This window comes from Rutidosis leptorrhynchoides, chromosome 7 (assembly GCF_046630445.1).
Source record: "Rutidosis leptorrhynchoides isolate AG116_Rl617_1_P2 chromosome 7, CSIRO_AGI_Rlap_v1, whole genome shotgun sequence".
Lineage (NCBI taxonomy): Eukaryota > Viridiplantae > Streptophyta > Magnoliopsida > Asterales > Asteraceae > Rutidosis > Rutidosis leptorrhynchoides.
This window is the reverse complement of record NC_092339.1, coordinates 58,051,490-58,069,758: the sequence shown is the minus strand read 5'-3', so window position 1 is coordinate 58,069,758 and position 18,269 is coordinate 58,051,490. Positions and strand designations below refer to the sequence as shown.

General features: G+C 33.6%; 1 protein-coding gene across 2 annotated transcripts; it reads right to left on the bottom strand.

Moving 5' to 3' along the window:
- Nucleotides 1-546: 546 nt before the first annotated feature.
- Nucleotides 547-13,652, bottom strand: LOC139858456 (uncharacterized). 2 transcript variants are annotated; one of them, XM_071847306.1, is made up of 24 exons: nt 13,358-13,652; nt 11,357-11,437; nt 11,172-11,271; nt 10,584-10,668; nt 10,439-10,488; nt 9,441-9,520; nt 8,947-9,006; nt 8,369-8,468; nt 8,203-8,280; nt 7,679-7,743; nt 7,469-7,537; nt 7,322-7,399; nt 7,152-7,247; nt 6,560-6,630; nt 6,398-6,475; nt 6,214-6,307; nt 6,026-6,127; nt 4,965-5,182; nt 4,769-4,883; nt 3,936-4,067; nt 3,750-3,857; nt 3,389-3,498; nt 2,712-2,810; nt 547-1,370 (listed from the first exon to the last, which is right to left on the bottom strand). In XM_071847306.1, exons 1-24 carry the CDS (start codon nt 13,403-13,405, stop codon nt 956-958), a joined length of 2,532 nt encoding a protein of 843 aa, XP_071703407.1. In that variant the 5' UTR covers nt 13,406-13,652; the 3' UTR covers nt 547-955. The 2 variants fall into 2 exon arrangements, with proteins under 2 accessions (XP_071703407.1, XP_071703408.1); XM_071847307.1 differs by having other exon boundaries at nt 6,032-6,127.
- Nucleotides 13,653-18,269: the final 4,617 nt, after the last annotated feature.

The window sequence follows — 18,269 nt, the reverse complement described above, 5'->3', positions numbered from 1 at the left end:
CAATGATTAACGTGCCGCGTCAATAGCGATTTTGACGGGTCGTTACAGAAAACGCGCCCCGAAACCGCGCGCCGAATAGCTCGATGAAAAAAGTGTGTGTGTGAGGATCCACCTATTTTAACCTTTTACTCTTTTAATAATACTCAATTGGTGTGTGAGGATCAAAAAAGTGTGTGTGAGAATCATGCCCCTTTTACTTGTTATTGCTTATTATTTTATTATTATTATTATAATATAATAAATATTATATTTACATATTAAAAATTTAACTAATATTTGTTATATAATATAAAAAAGTAATTAGTTTCCTTTCCTTTCTTTCACTTTCCGTCCGACTCAAGAATACACTTAACATATATTATATTAAATTCATTTCCTTCATTATTCTCTCCACCCCATTTCTTCCCATTCCTTTCCACTTAAAAAAAAAAAAAAAAAAAAAAAAAACCTCGAGAACAGAGCGTTAGCATATTGACTAATAATAACCAAAATGTGTCTGCTGATGAACAATAATATGAGGGATTTTTGTCACTAAACCATGGCCTTTTCTAGTATATTGAGTAATTAAAACAAATATTAAAGTATGAAAACTTCTTTTCCAGCTTAAATATACTAGCATCAATTAATTGCTAATCAAATTGAATACCATGTACGATTGTCAAGGGCACCGTTAACATGAGTATATAACGTTACACATTAGGAAAAAAAAAGCATCAACACTTATTACCTGACTGGTAATTTAAAAGTATGGTAGAACCGCCACAACCGTCACCTCCATCATTGCAATGGCTACTGTACAGTATCCTCTCCCACCATTAATTGGAATATCAATAACAAAATGTTTCACTATTTTCCGCCATACTGTACAGCACCACGGACTAATATTGCTTCTTCCACCAAATGCAGGTGAATTATGCAGATTGACATATAAAATGCCGAGTGGCACAACTTAAACTCATGATCCGTTCACAGCCATTTCTGGAATAGCTTTTACACCGTCTTTATCTTTATTTGCTTCTTTTTCCTCATTTACACTAGTATCGCCTTTATCTTCAAGACTCTTTTCATTAGGTTCTTGATTGATTTCTTGAGAATTAAGGGCGTTTGTGGCAGTTGTTTTCTTTGAAGGTAATACGGCTTTACTTAGAGTAGAACACAATGTAGCAAACACACTTTCTTTTGACTTGGGATTTTTACCTACCAATCTTTGTTTCTTAACCAATTCAGGTTCTTGTTTGGAACCTGAAAACTTTCTTTTTAATCTCAACTCTAAAGTTCCTTCATCTTCTTCAGGCTTGTTCCTTGGTGGTGGCTTGTAATCTTCATCATCATCGTCGTCTTCATAGTCAACAAGTCCACCAGGCCTAGATCTAAAAAAAGATGTCCAACAGAGGATAAGTTAAAGACTTGACTATCATTTGGTACTAAAAAATCAAATTATAACCAGATATTTAAAAAAATTAATACAGCCATGACAAATTTAAAAAATTTTAACGAAATTAAAGAAAAATACATAAAAATCTTGTGGGATGTTAATTTGATTATGAAGTGATAGTAAGAAGTAACAAAGGATATCAACTTAGACACTGTAAGTCCAAAAAATACTACATCTGGTACGGTTGTCTATGTATCTCCCTTTTAAGTGACCTAGGTATGTATAATGTATGTATGGATGTCTGGGTATGCATGTTTTAGTATGCATAGCCTTGTATGCTTGTGGGATGTTAATTTGATTATGAAGTGATAGTAAGAAGTAACAAAGGATATCAACTTAGACACTGTAAGTCCAAAAAATACTACATCTGGTACGGTTGTCTATGTATCTCCCTTTTAAGTGACCTAGGTATGTATAATGTATGTATGGATGTCTGGGTATGCATGTTTTAGTATGCATAGCCTTGTATGCTTGTATGTTTTTTATTTGTCTAGAGGTGTTTATATATGTTGCGCTTGTTTGTACGTGTTTTGGTTCATAGGTGTATGTAGGCTTGATATGAACGTACGTATATAAACACGCATGCATTCATGTATGTATGCGTGTATGTGTTTGGTGTCTCGCATCGTTCGGTGCATCTTGGGACCATTATGGCTGATGATGACCTTCTTTGCTCCCGAACTTGGGGGGTTTTCATTTAGTTGTGTGGTTTCGGGGATGTCTACCGTAAAGGTGCATGAGTGGTGTTTGGCCTGTTACGGGTGGTTGGCTCTTGCTTGCGCAACAACTTCCACCTAGCATGCCTTTTCAGCTTTCGTCCCAATGCTTGTAATTACATTGTCTGGCTCTATTAATTGAGGCAACAGCAAACGTCGATTTATTGGCGACTTCGCAGCCGCTTAGAGCCTAAATCGAATTCCAGGCAGCCTCTATGACCCATGGAAATCTGATTATACCATTTTCATGGCGTCATGTTTTATCTTTCTCCGTTTTTCTCGCGTCGGTTTTTTTTTTTTTTTTTTTTGGCCGGAGGTCCCACGGAAGCAATCTCTCTATCCTGGAGTAGAGAGAGGATGCCTTTCTCTTTCTGCGGGTGGAGAATTTTTTTTTTTTTTTCTCGACTTGTGGTTAGAGGGACGACTTCTACTCTAGGGTAGAGGAAGGATTGTCTACATCTCACCTCCCCCGTACCTCGCATATGCGGGATTGGGTATTGTTGTTGTTGTTGTAATTGCAACTGAAATACCGACAATCAAAAAAGAAAAAAAAAAGTTACCTTAATGACAAGTTTGCAGGTGATCCATTGGAAAGAGCGGGCTGAGCACGTACCCTTGTAGTACGAGGCATCGCGGAAGACGTGGAATCTTCTTCATCACTATTATAATGCCAAAATTAGCAGGTGTTGAACTAATATTTGGTAGTCAAAACCGAAATACATACACAGCTTCCATCTCAAAATAACTAGATCTATATTAGTAATGGCCTATATAACCTTTTCAGTAAAATCTAAATTCAACTTAAACCTCCTTTTTTTTCCATTCATAATAACAAGTGCCTGAATCTTATGGTAGTTGAACATAAATCTGGTAGCAAAAAACTAAATATGTACCACTCTCAAATTTATTACATGGGAACACCTAAATAACTTACATTCTCTTTTCGGCAGAACCTAAATTAAAAAAAAAAAATACTCACTTTCTCATTTTATTGGTATAAGATACATTTATTATATATATACTACGATTTACAAGATTAAAGGTTGTATTATGTCTTCAAATTCAGTTGGCGTTTGACATATCGCAGGCAGTAGAAACCTAAATACATACCAAACATTCTTATTTCGGGATAACACTGTAGACATATCTAGGTTTTGATGCAAGACACTTTAACACAATTGGTCCTAACTTAGACGTTGAATTTATTCTGGGAGTACACAATGTAAGGAAAACAAACCTGTCCTCGTTGAAGTAATCCTCTTCTTCTTTCTCAAGAGCACGCTCATCTACACGTTTTCTCGTGTTCAACGCATACGGGCCAGTTTGGTTAGTTGCCTGTTCCATGACCTGTAGACCCAACTTTTTAAAAACCAACATTCTTAAACATGCACAAACATAGGTAATCCATCAAATCTAGCTTTAATATTTTAGCTTCACCCGTTTGGCCATGTTTCCTAACTAATTAATATTTAGCTTGACCAATCAGACCCATTATCAATTGAATAACTCAAATCAACACATATCTATCTTAATGTGGGTCGAAACAGCCACCTCTAAACATGAATGATTGACAATTCAGCAATAATTTATAGGCATACCTGCTCATATCTAACTTTAAGCGACTGAATGGAGGGTAAACTATCAAATTTAACCAGCTGGACCCAAAATGTTTCGATAAGATATTTGAGTAGGATCTTTAAACTCTCCTGTGTAAGGTTTGCATGTCATCAGAACAAACAATACCAACCATATGCCATATTGTAAGGTATCGACAATATATGTACCTTACGAATAAACTCGAAGAGCTCTAAAACTGCCGAGTTCAGTAGATTATAGCGATTTCCATTACTAACAAAAACATTTATAATTGGTTTAAATAGATTGTTCTTTACAATATGACTCATGAGTTGCTCATCCTGCAAAAAGTATCACAAAAGGTTACCACATTCAATTGTCTGAAAGTTGTTACATGAACATATTTGACCTAAAAGTCGGCAAGCATGTCAATATTATATATAATGGCCAGATCACATTAGTCTAAGCTAAAACTAAACATATATACCAATTCAATTAAACCACACGGGTACATGCTAAGAGAGTGAAAATAGAATATTAGTTATCGTCTATGAATTATGGTGAATACCACCCATGATAGAAATTAAAGGTGGCAACTCAACCCGTTTACTAAAAAATAGGCCAATTTGGGATGCATTTCAGCTTTAAAATGAGTCGATAATATTTAAAATAGTGTAATAGCTAAAAGGAGGAGTCAAGCGAATTGAAAAGCTAAATTCTTTTTTATACAGAGTTACATCTAACATACTAGATTGAATTTATTCATGGTTGAATTATAACTGTAAGTATAGTTTTGTAATCATGAATAACACAAATTTATTTACATGATATTTATATATGGACAAAAGGGTGTCTGCATGTCAATCTGGCCTGCCCATTTAGACTGTACTATATATCTATTTCAACTGAACCTATTTTTGGGCCGTTACCCATTCCACAAATCATGAAATATCTAATAGCAAGTAACAATGATGGAATGAAACTAACTTAGTGAGTGAAATTAGTGTGACAATTAACTTTGAAGCAGAATAAATTTACTTACTTTCAGTGAAATTAGTGTCCTAAAGAAGCGAATAGCTGCAACCACAAGAAAATTTTCTTTTCTACGTGTCAGACTTAAAGCTTTATCCATTACACCACTAAGTAAAAATTTGGACCTGAAAACAAGAAACGATGAGTGAATTACAACCCCAATTTCTGAGCCAAATTTATAACCCACAGAGTTAACAGTACTTTACTTTATCCTAGTAGGATGTTGCAAAACGCAAAAGCATAAAAGGTCATATATGTTCAAAAGTATTTCAGGCTTAGCACCAATTTCTTTCTTATAACTTCCATTGGATCTTGTGAGCTCGTGAACAGCCTGGGCAGGGTCACATGAAGGACATGAAGATGTGATGACATCGAGCAATTCCTCCAAATGCCTCTCATAGAAAATATCAACGATAGCATCTCTCTGCAATAAAAAGAAAAGAAAAAAAAAATAAGACAAATCAGAACGACAGTTGAATGCGAAGTATTATCGATGAGAAAAAAAAAGTTTTAAGGGGAATGTAATAGCCTCTATTAAAATACAGGTGCAGACTGCCATTGTAAGTATTAATGGATCAATTTAGTCTATGTTTGATCAATAACGAGTCGATCGATAACATAATTATATCTGTATAAAACCTTCCAAACTTCTTAATAGAAGTATGAATTTTTGTTTGTTACAGCATACTTTCTTTAATCATATGAAGAAATTTTTTTATTTAGAAAAGCTATAATATGGATATGATAGTGCTTGTGTGTCGGCCCAACCCAGCCGAACCCGCCATGACCCAAACTCGTTGCCCAACTTACCTGATCTTCCCACTTTCCACCTCTACTCTAACATGTAAATATTTATATGTGTGGAACGCAATAGGAATGGGAACATATGGGAGATTGTTGTGAGTTTCGATACAAGGGTTTTACTATTTACAGAATTGTACCAATAACTGTCGCACTAGTTACTAGAAGTCCTCAAGTCCAAATACAATGGTCAAGCTTAGCATTGAAAATATTCGTGAAAAAAAGTACACAGCATTTTTATGTCGACGTTATCAGTTTCTTTGGATGTAGGTTCTTAAAGTAATTACCGTGATTTGAAAAAACAAAAAGTCGGGCGCTATAAGTTATTAATAGTTGCAAGTGACTTTACAACTTATTTCAATAATCACTTATTCCAAATCTGGTTATGCGCCAGTAAAAACTAACATGTGATAGATTGTCAATAACAGAAAATTTAAATGAACAAGCTTGAGAAAAAAGTGAGTACCCTAACCTGTCCTGCTGGAGCATAGGTATCCAAAAGACTACGAATAATCTCAAGAAACTGACAATGCATGTCATCCTCAAAATCTTTAAGCATACCTTTCACCTTTATCGAAAACATGTGAAAATCTCATTATTCCATCATCAAAAAAATCAGAAACGCTATTAATGCAGAGATAATGCATTACATACCAAAAGCCCAAATAATGAGACACCTTCCTGCCGACTAACATATGATCGCAACAAGGATGGATCCTGGCTCACAAAAAGCATCAAGATGTCTGTCCTGCATCCATCATACTTATCAACCGTAAGTACCAAGTTACATGACACTTGAAAAAAGCACTTTAGTAAAATAAAGATGTGAATTGTTTACCCAATGAGAATGAGCTTATTATCTTGAGACTTCAATATATCAGCTATAACATTGAATATGCCTTCGGTCACAAGATCCCTAAAGTGCCAAAGCATGCAGATCCTTGTTAGGTTGACAGAAAACACATATGAAGTTAAGTTCAAAGGATATTGAAAAGTGTACCTGAAGAGCCGAAGTTGCTGGACCACTTGCAAGCTCTTGCTTAGATTACAAAACTCTTGCAAGAAAAATACCTATATCACAAACAAACTTAAATATTATTATAGAATCTACAATACTAATACACATTAAGAACTCAGGTACACACCACACCTTCTAGTCAAGATACAGATTGATTATTGAGTAATAAAAATGGCAAGTGAATATAAATTCACAGCCCTAACCGAAAATTAATCATTATAGCCTCTAGAGGTGGCAACATGGGGTGGGTTTGGTAACAGGTAACTTATTGTACAGGTCCAAACAGGCCAAGTCAAGTTATGTTGACCCAATGTAGAGTGTCCAGAATTTCAAACATTTGTGCATATACAAGTGTCTCAATATGATTAAAAAGTTTTTTGAGTAAAATGAATCAGGAGGCTCTAGCAATACGTTTTTTATTTACATTTCAGCCCGTTTAATATTTCGGTTAGGTTTTCTCTCTTACACAGCCATTAGAGATATTAGACAGCCTGAATCTAGGCATTCAAAAGTGAAATGGGTCGAATAAGTTAGAAGAATATCAAAGATAATAGCATGAGGAAGCTTTTTATACCAACTTCGTCTTGGATTCAGGACCCACAGAAGGTGATTTTAACTTGCTAAACAACTCCTTGATGAAGGCATTGTCATCTTTCAACAAAGTCACGACCTACCAATATATATAAATATCAGACAGAAACAACAAAGGTTCGAGATTGCACAAGTGAAATGTAATAACCTCACCATTCCATTATTCGAGTGAATTATAGAATTCAAACTGGCGATTGTGGCGTCGTCTAATACTTTAGGTAAAATAACGTCCTAAAAGATGTAACAATACATTAGATACCCCGCGTGTATTAAACTATGAGGTAAAATTCAAGATTGTACCTTGAGGTAACTGATTTTGTATGTTTGATGTATCTTCGACAAAGCTAGGGGATCCTTAATTGGTATGGCCTGCATAAATGATATATTACAGCATATAATAAAATTAGCATTAAAAATTAAAAATATAATATATATATTATATTGATAGTAAACTGAAAGACATTGTTTATGTTTCTCATCATCATTAGAGTTTTCAACAGAATCAACTACCTCCTTGAAGACCACATGTTCTTTAAGAAAGTTGCGATGATGGATGTGAGGTGCATCGGGGTCATCTAAACAAGAAAGGTAACCAGCAACCTTGAGTTATATTTCAGAGGACAAATTCATTATCATCCATGTAGTGAAAAGAAATAAACACGATTGCAGAGAAGCAACATGTTGAAATCTTCTCAAAAGAATCTTAAAAAAAATAATAAAAAATATTACATACTATAAAAATTTTCTTAATGTTAAAACAAGATAACATCACTTGCAAATTATGACCAGAAAACTGAGGGCTCAGCCATTTAAACTAGGGTGTATTTGACTGAAACTATTATCATCTATACTTTGTAAATAGAATTAGTGTCTCAAACGTGATTAAATAAATAAAAGTATTCCAATAAATATATCAACTTTTGAGTAAAGTAAATCAGGATGTTTTCGTAATACACATGTAGGTGCATCACCGTTTTACCTTTCCAGGTATATTTCACCCATTTGACTCATCTAATATCAAAAGTACAACTTACATTCAAGACATCCAATAATATCCATAATCAGCTCATCTGAAAATATTTTCTCAAAGATAGGTGGACTGTTGAGTAGAACTGCAAAGTAAAAAAACTAAGGTCAGCACTTGGGCAAATATGTAAGACTTGCTCTTTATCATGAAAAAGTATAAACTGGGCTATTAACTGATCCCTCGGACAATTTTGTATATTATGTGAAGCCCATCATAATTCTCCAAATCTTCACACGCTCTGAATAAATCCATCAACTTCTGTAAAAACTTTTGCTGCACGGGTTATAGATTCATTAAACTCTACTGAGGCCAATTATTCATTAAACAGAATTAGGTACCATATGATGTTCTTTACAACACTTATGTATATCTTTTGCTTCTCTTAACACTATCTTGCACTTATGCATATCTTTTGCTTCTCTTACCACTATCTTGTTTTGTTTAAGCTGTCTAGGTTTCTTTTACTCGTATTAACACTTCATAATTCTTTAATAAGCACATAGATAAATCTTACTTACATAGATGGCAATATCACATCATGCAATATTTAATAACATACAGCATGTTATAGGATGTTCACAGATTTTCTCCTGATACTTCATTTAAGTTAAACATCTACAAACATGTTTGCTAATCCATGTATATTACACAAAATCTTAAAAATACACTGGCATCACATGCCCCAAAAACCTGAACTAAAATAGAAGCAAATTACTTAAATCCAGAGAGAAAGAAATTAAGAATTGCATACATCATGTAGTATGAGTTCTGTCACACATAACTGATCGGTAATGCTACTGTCCACCACAACCTACAAGAAAAAAAACAACCGTCATAACGGGTTAGGAATGATGCAGAAGACACGGTGCTTGGTGAACAGCATACACATAGTTATGCTAATCCAATTAACTTAATTCTTTGCATCTTCAAGAAATAACAGGTCAAATGTGAAAAAAAAAATGGATAGAAAGTTGCCTAAAATGTATTTAAAGAACTACAACCAACTAAATCCCTTTGTTCAATAAAGTTGGATACTATTGCAACGTCATATATTTCAAATCATATTCAATCCACAACAGTTATATATGTTGAAAAAACAAAAGTTTTATTGAGTCAAAACCACCCGATCGTGTATATAAAACAACCCCTTGTTGAGAAAGGATTTTGTTTCCAAGAACAGTATCCCGACAACTAACATAACTTTCAAATATATTAAAAAAAAGTAGTTGAATTATTAGCCTGGACCTTAAGTATTGAAGGAAGCGTTGACAGTTCAACTTCCGGCAACTCCCTCAACTCGCTGTTAGCACCATGATAGGCCTCATCTGAACAAATAATATAATGGAATATCAACAATTCTTACATAAATAATACAACATACGTAATTAGAGAACTCTTATGCCTTAAATCTTCGTACATTGGCTGACAAGCACACACACGTTTAATATGACTTCAGGTCAAAAGGATCAATCACGTAAAGGCCTCAATTGTAAGTTAACCTAGCAGAGATGCACTAAAGTAGGCATCCAATAATCAACAAATTATTTACAAGGTAGATGAAGCACTTTCATAAAATTAATTATAAGTTTGTATAAGCTGCACTTATGGCTAGAGACACTTTCTACTTTACGGATCAGAGAAAACCTTATCTTTGTTTACCCATTTCACAGTTATGTTAAAGTTAATATTTGTTTATGCTTATGGTTTTCCTCTAAATTGAACATATAAATTTGAAATTTATTATATAAATGTATAAAAAATCCAATCCGTTTAATCTCCGATTTGGCCGTTTAATCCGTATAGGGTTTCAGGCCGATTTATCCCATATTAGCAAATTTTACAACCTTGCCCGAAATTACAGGTTTCCAAGACAAATAGCCCGATACTTGCCACCTCTATAATAAACAAGACAACAATACATTCACTATTCATTGTTAAGTATAAAGGTAGTTTGCCAAAATCTGAAGTTAAACCTCAAGGTGCCGATCACAAAGCAAGAAGTAATCAGAATCAAACGAAGATGGCAGCTTAACGTGAATTATCATGTACCCGTTAATTCAAATGTAAAATTTACAAAACTGAGATTCAGGCAACTTAATGGCAATTTGAGATTCAAAGAAAAACAAAAGCAATAGATTGAGTTGTTCCCTGAATCGGTACAGAACTACCAATACGACAAAGACGAACAAGAAGGCAAAGAAAAAAGTAATATCCTCATTAAAGTTTAAATCACAAGCACTTACTGCTGAGGGTATTAAAATGTATATTCCGCTGCACATTGCAAATATGATCCCTGGATAAAAGAATTCACAGTGAATGCAGGTAGAAGCGTCAAATCATAAGTACATAGAAACTAAAACAAATTATAAACACCTATTTGTTGCTTACCATATATAAGAGCACCCTGTAGTCTCTTGAAAGCTAAGAGCAAGTTCACTTGAAAACCCGGGGTCCCTCCATGAGATTATTGTATCTAATATAGCGAAAAGAAGCACATATAAGAAAAGTCAGAACATTTATCTAATAAGCAAAAGCACATCACGAATGCCAGTTTTGTGCACACCTGTAATGCACAAGTCAGTCCAAATGACAAAACTAGACAGGTTTACACCTATCCAAACCGGCTACATTTGGTTCAGTTATCGGCTCTTAAGTCCTTACAAGATTGCTTTCTGGTTAGCTTCTTAGTACTAGAGTTTATCAAAAAACTAGATTTCAATTTGATTTATCTGGTCAGCAACAAAAACGAGACCATTTTGTTTTCTAAAAGTAATAATTTGTTGTACTTACAAGTTCAGTTTATTTTTTCAAATAATATATTCATATATATATGTATGCCCAACTTTATATTTTCATATAAACGGTTCTTAACGGATGTTTACGTTCTTGTTCAGAAACAGGATGATGAACACCCCTAACCAGTATAAGCAGAGCAGAATATAGTTAGAACAGAGTCTTTTTCAAAATTAGAAGTACCTTCTTGCTTTTTATATATATCATCTGAGCTAATGCGGTGCACAAGCAATGTTTCATTGTCTTCTTCATCAGTAACAAACAAGCCCAAATCTTCAGATCTCTGATGTATATATTAGTTTAATAAGCGAGTTTCAAAAAGTTACTCAAAGCAGGATATTGCAAGTACCGACTTCAAAATAACGAACCTCCAAATAGTCAATGGTGACATGACCAGTCCCTTGATCATCCCATTTTCCATCGGTATTGAGCCGGTATACCTTTACACGCTGTATAAAAAGGGTTACAGGAATTTCAATGTCATGTAAATCATAGAATAATACTACCACTGAAGAAAGAACACATATATACAGGGACATACAGTTTCAGTGGCAAAAATACTTGTACCACAAACCTGTTTGACTCGGCCCACATCCACAAAAGTTGTTAAAGTGGGCAAGAAGCCTTACAGATGAAGTGAGCCAAGCTCAAAATATGTGCAAAAGAAGGTGCAAAAGCTAACCGGAAGTAAACTGATATGCTAGACTTGTGCATATTAAGATCAAAATGATACTATTTCATGATCAAAACAAGAAATGAGAGTATATAAATGATATTAATAAGTAGCAATATTATCTTCATAATGAAGCGACCCCGCAAATGGGGACTTAAGAAGCCAAGGGAAACTACCTTTCTAAAGCAACTCATCTTGGCAAAACTGCAACCTCTCAAAATTAGGTAAATTTAGAAGGCCTCTCGAAAGTAGAAAAATAAAACGTATTTCTTTTCATCAGATCAATATATTTTTGGTTCAGTTTCTAGCAAATCGGTATCATAAATCTCAATTTAGTATAAGGGCAAGAAGGTAGATTCATTTAAGTTCACATTAGGAAAATGCAAACGACCATTTTGAAGAGTTTTTTTAAAAGACAAGAGGTTTGATTAAAAAGAAAGTTGATGTGAAAGAGTAACTATGCGGCCTATGAAGGTCACAAAATACAACTACGAAGATCATCATGATAAAAAAAAAAAAAAAAAAAAAAATGAGATGAATAGTAACGAAAGGGCAACTAGAAGGACTTCCAAACTCCTGACATGGGTCTAATTATCATATGCAAGCAAACTAATTATTACCAACAAAAAAGAAAGGGCAATATCACCGGTAAAAAGATAGATCATTCGTAAACAGTTAATAAATTAATGATTCGGTCTAGTCGGACAATAAAAGGTAAAGCACAACTTTTAAGGTATAAGGGGTGCTTGGTTTGTAATTTGGGCATCACCTTGGAGATGTCCGAATGGGAATGGGTTTTCAAACCCACCATCCCTCTTAAATTTGAGTTTTGGCTAAATTCATGGACTTGATTCCCAATAAACCAAACACATTTTATCATAATGTGTTTCATGTTAACATTTAATTATGTTTCATTTTTAACCAGCACCCAATGCAGTAAAGACCTCCACTATTATCCAACTGTGGGTATCATACAATAAAATCAAATAAACATGAACTTAACATTAAAATGTTGCACAACATCATTTATCATTGAAAAACATAATTTTGGATTGCCTAATTGTAAACTTTACGAAATGAGCTCCTCAATACAATTTACAAAAGTTCCGATTGACTAATTATAACCTTTAAAAGACCGCCATAATCTGATGAAGCAATGGCATTTGAATAATCAAACACAGTCTACAAATTTCATTTGCTGTTCACTTAAATACATTCATATCTTCACTTACTTACCTAAGTCACTATAATCTAGTTGCTTGAAGTCTTGAAATAACAGAGTTTCATTTTTGCATCCTAAAAGCATAACCACACTTGCATATGCTACTAACCATCACCACAAAACATACAGGAACAAAGCTAATCCTCAAACAGTAATGATTACAGTATATATGTATACTCTTTTTAAGCATACATCTAAAGATAATGTTACAGCATTGAAACCAAAACTAACAGCTAACTGGACTTATAAAACCTACTCCTATGCATACATATAACACTAAGCTAGGGCTTATAATGTTTGCAAAAACTTGAACATGAAACAAAAGAATTAATATGAATATATAAAATGAAGAACCTGAATTACTTTAAGACGAATAATTTATTAATTGCATACATACATATACATATACATATACATATATAATATATATAGATAAGTATGTATATGCATATATAAAGCAAGAGTGGAGCTGACCTGCATAGAATTACTGTTAGAAGTGGCTGTTTTCTCAGGCGCTCCCATCGGAAGTACCTCCGGCAAATCAAGGAAATCAGAACAAGCAATGGTTTGAAAATGATTCTTTTTAGTAAGATATGGTAAAATTAGGGTTTTCTTTTTTCTTAAAAACAAAATTCAACAAATTGAAGAAAGTAGAGGTGCAAGAAATTGAAGTACGCTGATGATTAATAACCTAAACCGCCATTGACGTAGCAGTGAAACCACCCCTCTCTTTCTCTCGAGGTTTTGTTCTCTTTTATTTTTCAGAAATTTTTTTCTTTTATTTATTTATTTTTTTTTTTTTTACTCTTTTATTCCTGCTTGCTTTCGTTGAAAGAAAAGAGAGCAGCCTTGTAAAGATCCAGCAAAACCCAAAGTTTGCGCGCGTGGAAAAGGTGTCGAATTGGGTCGAGTGTCGATGGATTATTCGTTTTGCGGGATTTCGAAGATGATCTATGTTTTGGATCTGTTTCGGAGATGCGGTTCAAAGGATGTTCGGAGGAGATTTTGGTATTGGTCTTGGATTTGGTACGCTCGGGCTCGATCATCGTGAAGACACGTCCAAATTTCACAGTTCTTTTAAAATCTACTCATTTTCATTAAAATTGGGCAAAGCTATCGATATCGTACGTTTAAAAGGAAAGCTCGTCAAAACGATTTTGAAGACTCACAAGATATCACCGGTTGCGAATAAGATTAGTGGTTGATTCGTGGTCAGCACCTTTTCTTGGGAACAACGAGACCGCTTATGAAGAACACTTATACACGTATTTTTTAACGGCAACAACGACTGAAATTTTATTAAAAAACGATCATTAGCAACGCGCTAAAGGATTTTACAAAGGCATAGATAACCATAGCCATAAGTTTCAATTAGATACTAAATGGCCTCTATTTTTCAACCAACGAAAAGAGATAAAGATCTAACAAAATCCAAAATGCTAAATCTATTACAAAAAAGGTTCATTAAAAACAGTTTCGTTTCGAAACTGCCAAAGAACCCAAAGCATAGTCACAACAATACCTAAAAGTTAAGCTTAGGAAAAAATTCATAAGTACTCACTAACAATATGTTTATAGTTATTGTGTGAAATGTGAGTTCTCCAAAGAAACAAAAATATAATATCACTGAGAGTGGTGACTGTGTCAATAACAATGTCTTTAAAAAATGTTTGAAAAAATGTGGGTGAGATCAGTGTATTAATTAATTCAAGAAATACATTGATTTGTTAAAAAATGAACCGACTTCTACAGAAAAAACCCATTCAATAAATGAAAGTTCATAAAAACTCAAATGGCCTAATATTATTGGGGTAATATGTCATCTAATTTGTTAGCAAAATAAACCGACGTTTACCTCGTAAAATCTATAAAATAAATTGAAGTTCACCTAAAAAAAAATCCAAAAGGCCCAATATTATTCAGGTAATACGTCATCTAATTTGTTGGAAAATAAATGAATGAAAAGGGAGTGAAAAAAAGGTTGTAAAGAAAATGGAGAAAAATTAAATAAAATGTCAAATTACCATCGAAGCTGAGATAGTTAGGGGACTTCCACGGTGAGAATTAATATTGTATATATTAGTTTGTTGTTTGTTTTTTCTCATTAGTTATCCTTTATTTGTTATGTGTTGGTAGGTTTAGTTCTTGTTAGGTGGAGACCCGGTTTAGTTTGCTTCTTGTTTTTTCTTGGTTCGTGTTGGTGTTGTTATTCTTTTTTTTATTATTATTTTTTTTTTGTCTAGCCTTGTTGCCGGTTTGGTTGTTTTTATTTGTTACGTAGTATATCCTTGTTTTGACTTTCATTTTAGATGAAAGGTCGTCGGTTCTATATAGTTATTATTTATCTTTTCGCAAAAACTATATAATTAAATAATTAAATATTAAATAAATAAAAATATAAATATAAATCTTCATATTAATATGATATATATTATAAATAATAAATACAAAAATACATTCAAAAGTTTTTTTAAAATGTATAAAATGATCATTTGCTACACTAAATAATAAGTTTTTTTTTACATGTGTTTTCGGTCTACTTTGCGAATCGATTAATATCGGGCGACCACCCGCTATGCGGATAACCCGGAGGCATCGCCGATAGACCTCCTTGACAACAAGAGGATTTATTTTTCATTAAGATGAATGTAAACCTGGAACATCCAACGAATTTCACCACTTTTTAATAGGTCAAGTTTTAACATTAAGTTACCACTCCTGTGGTTATACCAAATAATAAGTTAAATCAAGTTATACCACTCCTGTGGTTATAATTTATAATTTAGGGAAGGGGGAGGTGGTAGGATCAAGAGGGAAGTAACCAATCGGGGGGAAGCGGGGGGAAGCGGGGGGAAGCAAAAACTTTTTTTTTTCGTTTTTTGAAAAAACTTTGTTCACAAACATTATAGATGAGATGAAAATATGAACATTTAGTAGAGACACTTTGTGATAAATGTTTTTATTTTGGCGGGAAAACGCTCGAAGAAGTAATATATAATAATTATCGCGTTTTTCGAGCGTATATTGAGGTTTTAGCTATTGGGATTTAGATATTAGGGTTTATAGGGTTTAGATATTAGGGTTTAGAAATTTAGGGTTTAGGGTTTAGATTTAGGGTTTAGATTTAGGATTTAGATTGAGTTTTTAACACGAACGGTTTAGAGTTTAGGGTTTGGTGTTTTGGGTTTACGAAATAAACCCAAAACACCAAACCCTAAACCCTAAACTCTAAATCGGGCTAAATTTTACTTCACAAAACATGGAAGAAAAAAAAGTTCATATTCTTCACGAACAATATTATCTTGAATGTTATTTTTGTCGATCCTTTTCCCGCCTAAATAATAACATTCATCACGAAGTGTCTCTTCTAAATGTTCATATTTTCGTGTGATCTTGATGCCGGAAAAAAAAAATTCCAAAAAAACGAATTTTTTTTGGCTTCCCCCCGCTTCCCCCCGATTGGTTACTTCCCCATTGATCCTGCCCCGGGGGGGGGGGGGGGGGGGGGGGGGGGGAATGGGTGAAATAAATTTTTTTTAAAATTTTTTGTTTTTTTCGATTTTTTCAGGTATCAAGATCACACGAAAATATGAACATTTAATAAAGACACTTCGTGATGAATGTTATTATTTAGGAGGGGAAACGATCGACAAAAATAACATTCAAGATAATATTGATCGTGAAGAATGTTAATCTTCGAACGTTTTTTTTTCTTCATGTTTTGTGAAGTACTTTTTGTCAAAATTTAGCCCGATTTAGAATTTAGGGTTTAGGCTTTAGGGTTTAGGGTTTAGTCCCTAAACCCAAAAGCCTAAACCCTAAACCTTAAACCCTAAACCCTAAACTCTAAATCATTCGTGTTAAAAACTCAATCTAAATCTTAAATTTAAACCCTAAATCTAAACCCTAAACCATAAATTTCTAAACCCTAATATCTAAACCCTAAATTCTAACCCTCAAAATACGCTCGAAAAACACTATAATTGTTATATATTATTTCTACGAGCGTTTTCCCGCCAAAATAAAAACATTTATCACAAAATGTCTTTTTTAAATGTTCATATTTTCATCCAATCTATAATGTTCGGTAAACAAAGTTTTTTCAAAAAAAAAAAAAAAAAAAAATTGCTTCCCCGCTTCCCCTCAATTGGCTACTTCCCCATTGATCCTACCACATAATTTATTTATAATTTATATTCATATAATACTTCTAACTAACAGGCGTAATTGCCTCTTGACTGTGACTGGCCCTGGGACATAAAACATTCAGATAAATGCAACTTCAGTTTTTCAAGTGGGGTTAGTACCGTGTAGCTAGCATCTTCTACCGGAGCTTTTTCTGAGAATAATTTTACTACTAGGTTTAAACAGAATCTTCATTTTGGTGTTATTTTTGATAGAAAAATGGTATGGTTACTTGTCCCACGTTGGTGGATGGAAGAAAAGAGGAGTAACCTATTTGATATAAAATGAAGTTGTCCCACATCTGTAACAACCCGACTTTTTCCGTTAATTTATTTTAACGTCCGTCTCTTTTTTTTTAGATAATATCTTTCATTATCTAAGTTCGTATCTTCCGTTAATTAGCGTTTCAATATTTCCCGCTATCAAATTATAACATCTCCCGTTTACTCTTGCGTATTTGAAATATTTCGTTTGGTTAATTCACGCATCCGCTTCCAAACTCGAGGGACCAAAATTGCCAAGGGACCAAACTAGAGACTAGGTCAACTAGTCAAGTCCCTCATCCTCCACTCATTCATTCACCTCCTCTTTCTCTACTACTTTCATTTTTACTCTCAAACACCCAATTCGCTAATTCATCATCTAAATCCAATCTAGCAATCAAACATCAAAATAAACTACACATTTGTGATCCTTGCATCATCCTCTTCAATTTGGTACCAATTTTATAGTTTGGGGTAAGCTTTTTAAAATCTCTAATTTTCATAAATTAGACCTTTAAACTTAAAAGTGTGTTAGTTAGTATCTATGGCTCGAGTCTAGCATGAATATGTGATTTATTTGCTCGATCTTGTTATTTTGCATAAACTAGCTTGAACTTGAAAAATGGTTTGTTTAATCTTGAGTTTTGGGTGATTTAATGTTGTTAGATGTTAAAGCTCATGTATTAAATGTGTTACTAGCATCATTAGCTTCGTTTGGTATGTAGGTTGATTTAGAAAAACTTCATTTACAAAAATGTTGAATTCTTGATTCTTGGTTAGGGTTTGGTAGCATTTAAAATGAACTTTTGATGCATTGAATGCTATGAGACGTTGTTGGTAAGTGTTTAGTTGTATTGTATGTTTAATTACCTATGAAACGGCATGTCGTATATGTTAATTGGTTTCCCGAATCATGAAATGCATTTTATGAACTTGAA